Source organism: Aspergillus chevalieri, chromosome 1 (genome assembly GCF_016861735.1).
Source record: "Aspergillus chevalieri M1 DNA, chromosome 1, nearly complete sequence".
Taxonomy (NCBI): domain Eukaryota; kingdom Fungi; phylum Ascomycota; class Eurotiomycetes; order Eurotiales; family Aspergillaceae; genus Aspergillus; species Aspergillus chevalieri.
Window position 1 is genome coordinate 1,498,096 of NC_057362.1, and position 10,523 is coordinate 1,508,618.

The 10,523-nt window shown below is 49.4% G+C and overlaps 5 protein-coding genes across 5 annotated transcripts; all 5 read left to right on the forward strand.

The window, feature by feature from the left end:
- Positions 1-47: 47 nt before the first annotated feature.
- On the forward strand, positions 48-1,763 carry MER3_1 (Sec63; the record flags this gene model as incomplete). Its single annotated transcript, XM_043280375.1, has 4 exons — positions 48-330; positions 391-489; positions 542-1,562; positions 1,643-1,763. 4 exons carry the CDS (start codon positions 48-50, stop codon positions 1,761-1,763), a joined length of 1,524 nt encoding a protein of 507 aa, XP_043131657.1.
- A 321-nt stretch (positions 1,764-2,084) lies between these two features.
- On the forward strand, positions 2,085-4,976 carry MER3_2 (translocation protein Sec63; the record flags this gene model as incomplete). The annotated part of the gene is made up of 7 exons (XM_043280386.1): positions 2,085-2,561; positions 2,612-3,187; positions 3,247-3,401; positions 3,454-3,551; positions 3,600-3,821; positions 3,872-4,070; positions 4,124-4,976. 7 exons carry the CDS (start codon positions 2,085-2,087, stop codon positions 4,974-4,976), a joined length of 2,580 nt encoding a protein of 859 aa, XP_043131658.1.
- Positions 4,977-5,698: 722 nt separating this feature from the next.
- Positions 5,699-8,054, forward strand: ACHE_10539S (uncharacterized protein; the record flags this gene model as incomplete). Its single annotated transcript, XM_043280397.1, has 4 exons — positions 5,699-5,722; positions 5,775-5,822; positions 5,876-6,452; positions 6,505-8,054. 4 exons carry the CDS (start codon positions 5,699-5,701, stop codon positions 8,052-8,054), a joined length of 2,199 nt encoding a protein of 732 aa, XP_043131659.1.
- Positions 8,055-8,507: 453 nt separating this feature from the next.
- ACHE_10540S (Mg-dependent acid phosphatase) lies at positions 8,508-9,218 on the forward strand (the record flags this gene model as incomplete). The annotated part of the gene is made up of 2 exons (XM_043280409.1): positions 8,508-8,707; positions 8,765-9,218. 2 exons carry the CDS (start codon positions 8,508-8,510, stop codon positions 9,216-9,218), a joined length of 654 nt encoding a protein of 217 aa, XP_043131660.1.
- Positions 9,219-9,446: 228 nt separating this feature from the next.
- On the forward strand, positions 9,447-10,193 carry ACHE_10541S (transferase hexapeptide domain protein; the record flags this gene model as incomplete). Its single annotated transcript, XM_043280420.1, has 1 exon — positions 9,447-10,193. The coding sequence occupies one exon, from the start codon at positions 9,447-9,449 to the stop codon at positions 10,191-10,193; it is 747 nt and encodes a 248-aa protein (XP_043131661.1).
- Positions 10,194-10,523: the final 330 nt, after the last annotated feature.

Genomic DNA, 10,523 nt, shown 5'->3' on the forward strand with positions numbered 1-10,523 from the left:
ACGATTAATCAGCAATCATCCTTCACTCAAAACCCTATCTTCCAACCATGAGACGAAAGCCCTTCAAACCACCCTACCAACGACGGAATGGTGACGAGTCCTCCTCCAACCGTCCCATTAAACGAAGCGGCATTATTGATCAGAGACTTATTGAGGGGGCTCAAGTATCAATGCCATTCTTTAGTCAGTTTCGAATGAATGGTGATGGTGATGGTGATGAATATCAACGTCGAGGGTTGGGATCGTCGTTGGCATTGGAGACGTATACTGGTGTTGAAGGTAGTGAGGGGAATGGGGTTGGGGAGGAGGATATGCAGTTGGATGCGTTTGGTGAGTCTTTCTCAATGACGGTGGTAGTTATTCAATGCTAATGGACGGTTGTTGTTACAGACCTGCAGTTACTTGCACAGAAGGATCGAGCGATGAATAACGGACGGGATATCATGCGTGGCAATCGTCCTCCGAAGCAAGTTTCGAGATTCTTTCCTGGTAGGTGGATATAACCTGGCATTATAATTCCATGCTAAAGCTTGGGGTTTAGAACCGGACTCTCATATCACTCCCCACCGGGGGATTGCGTCAAGTTCGTCCGAACTGGATGTCGGTTCCAGTCCGCTGACGAAGTTTCACCAGGATAGGACAGAGAGAAAAATGGTGGCAGCTGGTCCAGCCTCTGTAACGGAGTTGTCTTCGCAGACAGAGGGATCACCGTCGTCTCATTTGGACGTCGAAGGAATGGCGGCAAGGGCTGGTCAGAGCCAGTCTCTACAACAGACGACGACAGCCTCGATGACACCGTTTCAGAATATTCCCATGTCCATTCGTGGTATAGTTTTGGTATCGGTCCATGAACTTCCGGATAACTATCGGTCGATATTCCCTTTCCCGGTCTTTAACGCGATCCAGTCAAAGTGCTTTCGAGCTATTTACCATCAGAACGATAACATTGTGCTTGCTTCACCTACAGGAAGCGGTAAGACTGTTATCATGGAGCTAGCTATTTGTCGCTTGCTTGGTGCCTTGAAAGACGAGCGGTTTAAGGTTGTCTATCAAGCCCCGACAAAGTCGCTATGCTCCGAAAGGTTTCGTGATTGGAGCAAGAAGTTCATGACCCTAGGGCTTCAGTGTGCGGAATTGACCGGTGATACAGACCAGACACAGCTGAGAAGCGTACAAAGCGCTCAAATTATCATCACAACACCGGAAAAATGGGACAGCATGACCCGCAAATGGAAAGACCACGCACAGCTGATGCAACTAGTGAAACTATTCCTCGTTGACGAGGTCCACATCCTCAAAGAAACCCGCGGTGCGACCTTAGAAGCTGTTGTATCTCGCATGAAATCCATAAGGTCGAACGTCCGCTTCGTTGCCCTAAGCGCTACCGTGCCGAACTCTGAGGATATCGCGACTTGGCTGGGAAAGGACGCAACGAATCAACATATGCCGGCACATAGAGAGCACTTCGGGGAGGAATTTCGACCCGTGAAGCTTCAGAAATTTGTTTATGGATATCAGTCTAGCGGAAATGATTTCGCTTTTGATAAGATGTGTAGTGGGAAGTAAGCATAATTCTTTCATATTTTGATTTAAGAGGTCTCTTTCTTCCTTTTTTTTTTTCTGATGTATTATAGGCTTCCAGGTGTCATCAACACACATTCCTGTCGAAAGCCGATTATGATCTTCTGCTGCACCAGGAATTCTTCTGTTGCTACGGCGAAAGAGCTTGCTCGACTCTGGTCTATGACGAACCCTCCGGCTAGGCTATGGAAAGGGCCGAGTAAGCGTCTTGAAGTACATAATATGGATTTGAAAAGTGGGAATTCCCCTCTTATGATTCTCAGGGTGGCTTATACTGACAATTGAGCGCAGCCACGATAGTCGCGGGCGTTGCATTTCACCATGCCGGGCTCGATCCTGCAGACCGCCACATAGTCGAGAACGGTTATTTACAAGGAGACATCAACATTGTCTGCTGCACTTCCACTCTTGCCGTGGGTGTCAATTTGCCCTGTCATCTGGTCATAATAAAAAACACTGTCGGATGGCAAGACGGCGGCTGTAAGGAATACTCCGATCTAGAAATGATGCAAATGTTAGGCCGCGCAGGCCGTCCCCAATTCGATGACAGCGCGGTAGCCGTGATCCTTACGCGCAAAGAGCGGGTGAATCATTACGAGAAGCTTGTCTCCGGATCAGAGAGTCTGGAAAGCTGCCTGCATCTCAACCTCATTGATCACCTAAATGCCGAGATTGGACTTGGTACAGTGACAGACATGGAGTCTGCCGTTCGATGGCTCGCTGGAACATTTCTATTCGTAAGGCTTAGACGAAACCCGACACACTACAAGCTGAAGGAAGGTGCTAGTCGCGATGACGAACACGGGATGCTTCGACATATCTGCGAGAAGGATATCAAGATGCTTCAGGAGTGCGGTTTGGTTATGACGGAGCAGCTCAGGTCTACACAATTTGGCGATGCTATGGCTCGATATTATGTGCGGTTTGAGACTATGAAGAACCTGCTTTCACTGAAGCCGAAGGCCACAATCCTGCAAATAGTAAGCAGCGCTCCAGCATTTGGTGGAAGAAAAAGCTAACGATTACCTAGTTCTCCAAAATTTCCGAAGCAGAAGAGTTCCATGGTCTTCGCCTCAAATCAGGCGAAAAATCAGTATACAAAGAAATCAATCGAGCCAACGGCATCCGGTTCCCGATCAAAGTCGACATTGCCCTTCCAGCCCACAAAACCTCGCTACTAATCCAGTCTGAGCTAGGTGGTGTGGATTTCCCAGACAGCCACCAGTTCCAAAAGCACAAGTTCCCGTTCCAGCAAGATAAGAGCTTTGTATTCACACACATCAACCGGCTGATACGCTGCGTGATCGACTGCCAGATCTCCCTCGAGGACTCAGTTGCTGTTCGGAACGCGCTGGAGCTCGCCAGGAGCTTCGGTGCTAGGGTCTGGGATAACTCACCATGGCAGATGAAACAACTGGACCAAATTGGGACCGTCGCTGTGAGGAAGTTTGCGGCGGCTGGGATTACCAGTATCGAAGCTTTGGAATCCACTGAGGCGTACCAGATTGATATGACTTTGAGTAGAAACCCACCATTTGGGTCGAAGCTCCTGGCTAGGGTTGCGGAGTTTCCGAAATTGCGAGTATCTGTGAAGATGATAGGGAAGGTATTGGTTCTCTTACGATTATGCACTCGAAATGGGAATGGTGCTGAGCTATTCAATAGGATCGCAAACTCACCAGTTCCGTGAAAGTTCGTTTCAAGGCGGAGGTAGCGTTCATGAACGAGAAAGTACCGACTTTCTTCCAGAGACGTGCTGTCTACGTTTGCTTTTTGGCTGAGACTTCGGACGGTCGTATGATTGACTTCCGTCGTTTGAAGTAAGCCATACTTCGTCGTGACATTTTGCTTTTATGCTAACGCTTGTTACAGTGCCAGTAAGCTTCGGAATTCTCATGAGATACTGTTAAGCGCGGATTTGCAAAGCGTAGAGGAGTATATTGTATGCTATGCAATGTGTGATGACATTGGTAAGTAGACTCCGATAGACTATGGCATCCCTCATTAACGATTAACAGCTGGAACAATGCGGTCTGCGGAGCTCAAGCCTGGCCTTCCGGCATCTCTGTTCCCGGCCTCGTCAGAAGAAAGGACGGAGAGTGAGTCGAGGAAAGAGCCAATAATTAGTGTCACGCGGCCTCGTGGAAATGAGCTTCCCCAAAATGGAGAGTCTTCCAACCAGCCAATCGACATCGATGATTTCTTAGGCGAGATGGACGTAGAGGACATCCTAGAAACAGGTAAATCGCCCTATCTGACAGCCAGTAGAAAGAAGCTAACGACATTGAAGACCAGGATGTTGAGGAAAAGGATATCGACTGGCCCGTCGTAATCGCAGAAAGCTCACCTCAGAACAAGCCGCATCAACAAGCTCGTAAAAATAGCAAGCCAGAGAAAACGAGGGAGCAAGTCCCCGAAATCGAAGAAGAGCCCGTCCGCCTCGAAAATGGTAAATGGGCGTGTAACCATAAATGCAAAGACAAGAGAACGTAAGCACGGCCTCCTCCCTCGTGCTCGGTACTCAGGACTAATGTTGGCTTAGGTGCAAGCATCTCTGCTGTCGAGATGGGTTGGACAAGCCACCCAAAGCTAGCAAAAAGCAGAATGCAAACGGAAACCAGAAAAAACATGAGCCCAACCAGTTGAAGCTGTCAGCCAGTATGGCTAAGAAGGGCGCGTCCGCAGGTCGAGAGGACAAGGAGGACAAGTCTAATACAAGAAGCGCGCAAGTACAGTCGGTGAAGCCGACTCTGGAGTCGACATTCACGCAGGTGGAATCGACAGACCCTCTTGCTATGCCTTCGGGAGTAAAGAGGATGCAGTCTTCCAGCGATTACGGGGGCGATGATTTTGACGATCTACCTTCTCCATCGGCACTATTGAATGGAAACGTTAGCATTGAAACGGACGATTCGATTAAAGAAAAGGAGAACGCTCGAGAGGAAAAACAATTTGAGAAGAGCGTCTTCGACTGGGATGATTGGATTGAGATCGACGACCCGGTCGAACCTCTCACCCCAAAGCAGAACGAAACGAACACGCTTCAACAAATCGACTTGACGAGTCAATCCCCCAACACACTTGTACTATCTGGAGAAGAAATGGATTCAGACAGCCGAGTCCTGTGCTCATTCCATGATGTCGAAGGTTACCAGCCATCAAAGCGGACCATACCGTTTGTGGACGAAAATAGACCTCCCCTCAAACGAACTAAGACGAATACACAGTGCGAATCCTTCCCTTTATACCACGGACAAGGAGAAATAGCCTTGGTTGAGCGGAACGGGACGAATCCCGGTCCCAGAACCGACAAACCGACCAGTTCGCCAAAGGATTGGGAAGACATCGACCCATTGCTGCTGGATGAGTTCAAAGATATTGTCAATTTCTTCTGACATTTTACAAGGATATTACTGTGCTACTTAGATCGTGGGAGCTGGACTGATTTAGATATGATTTGCTTCTGTCTTTTGTTTTGATTTCTTTTAGATATTCTTAGACAGCCCTAATGAAAGTTCTTGCTGGAACAAATAGAGTATAAAGCATCAGTGAATGAAAGATAATATAATTCATAACCAGTATAAAGCACAGCTATTCACTGTATGCCCCTCACAGACTGTTTGTCTTTTGTCATCTATATTCTCTCCTTTCTCTTCCCTCCACCCACAAAGGCAAATATAAAGGCCACCCCAGGCCCTGTCTGTAAAAAAGGAAAACATCCTCCCTTCTTCTATTATAATCTTAATCATCAGAAGCAACTGAGTAAGTCTGGCTCTTTTCTCTTGTTTTTCTAGTGTTGGGAAACCCAGATTCCCTTTTCACATCCTTTTTTGTTCTCCTTCCACCTCCATCAACTTGCACTATTTCGTGATTTTCCTAATTTCTTCTCACTTAGCAATCTCAAAGAAAGGAACTTGTTTGTCTATCAGTTTGTTGGGTATATAAACCTCTTTCTCTATTGAAGAGAAGAAAAACAGAGGTTTGCTATGAGAAGCAATGAGATGAATCCTGTTTCTTGCGACTTTGCCTCAACTATGGTCTACTGCAAAGGTGAACTGGCACTGACAACTATGGCGCTTATAGGTTGCTGTGACAATTTTTGCGATTATCTTCCAAGATGGGCAAGTTGAATTATTCAGCTGTGAGTACAAGCACTTCTTTCTGTTGGACGTCGACGGCTAACCTGTTGATAGCGAAAGATCGACGGCGTCAAGGCCGCGCAGGTGGTTGTTAGGGACTTGGTAAGTTCCTTAGTCTTCTTTTCTCCATTACGACAGTAAGTTAACTAAGATAGAAAAAACGAATCACTCCTGGCTCCGGCGCCCGAAACACCTCCCGCGATCCAATCCTCGAACTTGACGTCAGTGACAAAAACCTAACCGACACCGGCTTTGCCGAAGTCATCGACGCCCTCCTTGAATGCATGAAGTACCGTGACACAGAGCACCCCGACGGCGCCGCCAAACTCACTGAGCTACACCTCTCTGGCAACCAACTGACCATCATGTCGTTGGAGAAGCTGGGCGAGGTGGTTGAGCTCAGTTCTGGGGATCTACGCGAGTTGGATATTTCTCGGAATGCGATTGATATTCGTGGCGATGATGATCAGGGGAAGGGGATTTGGCTGGAGTTTTTGAAGGCGTTTGCGGGGTGCTATGTGCTCAAGAAGCTGGATTTGGGGATGAATCGGTTGGGGATTGCGGGGATCGAGCTGCTGTCGAGGGTTTATACGCGGAGTGATCTTGATTTCTTCGAAGAGGAAGACGAGGAGGAGATTGTTGTCGAGGAGATGGCGACGTTGGATGTCAATGAGAAGGAGAATGACCGTGGTCGTTCGAAGAAGTCGCCTAAGGGTAAGGCGAGGCAGAACGGTAAGCCGCTTTCGAACTCAATCATATAGATACCGAGCTAATATAATTCCAGGTACCATCGCTACTTCCGGTCCTTCCACTACAAAGACTGTGAGCCCTGCCGACCTGAAACGCTACGCCTGTACCAGAGGCTTACGCTCTGTGCCGTACATTATCCTCTCAAACATCTCGTTGACTACTGGTGCTGCCATCCATCTGACCAGCATGATTCTCGCCCATCGAAATCCCGAGCAGCTGCTCCCGTATCTCCCCCCAGGCAAAATGCCCCCTTTTCCCGACACCGACGGCCGATGCAACGGTCTAATCTGGCTCCCCAACGACAGCCTAAGCGACCTGGGCCACAAGATGCTTGACTCAGCCGAGACGCTTCGTCAGTTTGCCTCCGAAATGCTTCCCGAGGAAGATCAGGCCCATCGGGAGGGAAGGCTTCCCCGCGATCTGGAAGGGGTTAATTTGATGGATTTTATGGAACAGCGCCGTCAGCACACAAAGCTGAACGTCGAGTACACCCGTATCATCAAGCGTGCACGAATCGAAGCTCTAAGGATGGAGGGTGTGCATGCTGCGGAACTTTGGGGTGCTGCATTGCAGATGATTACCATGGCTCGTACGTTGTTGATGGATGGTTCCAAGCGTGATGCAGAGGAACAGTCTGAGTCAGAGAATGAGCAGGAGAACGTCCCACCTGCGTTGTCTGACCCTGAGCCCGTCCCGACACAGAACGGGGGGCTTGTGTCCACCTCTGCGTCTTCTAATCGTACTTCGATCAGCATGTCTCGCTTTACGTTGCACACGCCGGCGCAGACTCAGCCAGTGGCTCCTTCGAATTCTGTCCTTGGAAGCAGCAGGACATACGCTCCCTTGAACTACTACGCGATTGAACACGAACGTTTGTTGCCGTCGTATCCCATTCATACACCGCAAACTATGCCAGGTGCCTATCCAAACTGCGACCATGCGTTCACTACTAGTTCCGTGGGTGGACCCTGGTCTTTGGATCCCGTGTCAGGTATTTTGTATGACGAACGAGGCCGCCCTGCGAACCTTCATAGCCAGGAATACATCCAAACAAGCAATTACGAAGCCTACGTCTACTCAGCGTCTGTCGACCCGGAGCCCACCCCAAAGGGCCCGTTCCAGCCAGGCGGTGCGACATTCGATGTCAATTTCCCTGCTCTGGGAAATACTGCTGCTAACAAGGGACCTGCATCTGGACCTGAACCCATCGAGCCTCCGGTGAAGGAGAAGATTCCTGTTACGCCTCCCCAGCCCCAACGAAGCCAACAGCAACGGCACCAGCGACAGAAGTCCAGAGCGGAGCATACGAACCGCACGAATGAGAAACGTACTTCCGCCCAAGGGCAAGAGAAACCCCGGAATCTATTCCACAGACTCCCCTTGCGCGTCAACTGTCAGATTATCGCGCGCAGAGCCGGTGCGGAGGGTATCCTTAGCCTCGCGCAGCAGGAACGACTTGTCAAGTACGCTACTGACTGGAATTCTATTGCTGCTGAGATGAGAGCACAGGGAGCTGAAGAACATCAGCAGATCTGGAAGATTCTGGATTCTGTTAACTGCTTTACTTACTCTTCTTTGTCTTAGATGTGAGGGGTATGGTTTGCGTGTCGTGGTTGGGTTTGAAGGATTTCTTTCTCCTATTCTCTTTGTTAGAGTGAACATGTTTCATCTATGACCAAGTGAAGCTATGAGGTGCTGTTTGAAGGAAAGAATGGCTCTCTCTTCTGTTTGGCTTACTTGACAAAGAACATATGAATGTACTTAGTTTCCAGATACAGAAGAGATCTAGACCCAATCCTCCATTCTCAATTGACTTGAAAGTAGTCGAAATGAGGGCACGTGGAAACATCCGAAAATCCCCCGCAATCAAACCCCTCCGCCACCAAAACCAAACTAGAACCACGAACCAAATTTCCCACTTCCACGGATCAGCTTTTCTCTTGTTTTTCTTTTCAGTGCCACTCGGGTATCAAGATCTAAAAGAGGATCTCAGGCTTAAACTCTACAGAGGAATCGATATCGTCCATCGCAACAACAATGAACATGGTGCGGGCAAAGCGACAAAACACAGCGCCCTTGGAGGACACATCCGTGGCGCCAGCGACATTCAACGACGGCCTTCCTTTGCCAAAGCTGATCGCGTTCGATTTGGATTACACCCTGTGGCCGTTCTGGGTAGACACACATGTCAGCGCGCCCGTGAAGCCCCGCGATAACAATTCGCGCTGTGTGGATAAGTATGCTCCCCTCATCCCCATGATATTGTCATTCTAGCAGCTGCTAACAATAGACAGATGGGGTGAGTCCTACGCCTTCTATCCGGCCGTCTCTTCCATAATCCACGCCTGCAAAACCCGCTCCATCCCCCTCGCCCTCGCATCGCGAACCTGCGCCCCCGACCTCGCGCGCGACCTCCTCAAAGCCCTCCACATAATCCCCACCTTCACCGACAACCCAGCAGCCAACAAAACACGCACCCTCCGCGCGCTCGAGTACTTCGACTACGTGCAGATCTTCCCGGCGACCAAGACGCAGCACTTCGCACGGATTCACCAGGCGAGCGGGGTTGCGTATGAAGATATGTTGTTTTTTGATGATGAGGCACGGAATCGGAATGTTGAGACGGAGTTGGGGGTTACGTTTACGTTGGTTAGGGATGGGATGACGAGGGAAGAGGTTGATCGGGGAGTTTTGGCTTGGAGAAAGAGGAATGGGATTAAGCCGGGGCAGAGGAAGGATGAAGAGTAATTGCTTTTATGGGGATATTATAGACTCTTGTTTTGTATATATGTTTGACGTGAGATACCCATGTGGGAATTGAGTGCCGTGGTACGAGATTGATATGCCCAAGATTCATATCTTTATCCTTCTCCGACTCCGCAACCTCCGCTCCGCAACTTCACCACGACACGACACGACAACATCACCAACATCACTACTATCACACAAACATCCTCGGAATTGAAGAAAACGAAAATGGACCACCGACCATCCCAATACCTCAAACCCCCCTCCACCCATCCCCACGCCCACTCCCAACACCGCACTCCCACAACCTCATCCTCACCGCGAGCCCCAGTAACCGCCCACCCAACCGCCATAATCGCAGACACAGTCGTCTTCCAAGGAACTCACCCGATAGCCATCGGCGCAGAAACAGTCATACATCCACGCACCCGTGTATACTCTTTCGACGGCCCCGTGATCATCGGCGAGGGATGCATAATCAGTGAGAAGAGCACGATTGGTGCCGCGCCGCTGTCTTCACCGGTATCTTCGCCTACGATTGGGGGACCAAGTCCAGCAGGAGGGAGGGATGGGGTACCTACGCGTATCTCGCATAGCGTAACTATCGCCCCGCTCGCGACAGTTCTCCCAGGCGCACATATCCACTCTTCCGTTACAATCGATAGTCTGGCAACCATCGACCGCCGCGCGAATATCGGTGCGCACTCGAAAGTCTGTGCTACATGCCATGTTCCCGCCAAGGCTTCGATTAGGGATTGGACGGTTGTTTGGGGGTCTGGAGCTGGGTTTGGGCAGAGGAGGAAGAGGGCTACGAAGGCTGCTAGAAATGCGGGGTCGGTGCAGGGGCAGGGGCAAGGGCAGGTGCTGGAGGGAAAGGTGATTGAGGATGCGAGGTTGGTGGTTCTGAAGAAGGAGAGGGAGGCGTTGGTTAAGCTGATTGGGGCTTCGGCGGCTGGATCGGGGAGGAGGAGGTGATGCCGTTTTGATTTGCTGAATGCTCGATTTATGATACCACTCTTTCTGTCTTTCTGTTCATATACCCAGTCATAGCATGAAATAATGCACTTGGATGAGCCTACAAAAGGATTCAAGTATAATACATCCAAAAAGTCTCCTTGGTTTCAATTTGGAGAATGATAATTAGTACATGCAACCAGAACCCAAGCACAAATGCCATAAATCACGTAAGCCACAAAGGAAATAACTTGAAGATTTTTAGTTCGGAAAACGCAAATCAACACACATTCGCAAGCAAATAATAGAAGAGAAGGAAGAACAGAAAATATTAAGAGAAAAAAGCTTCAG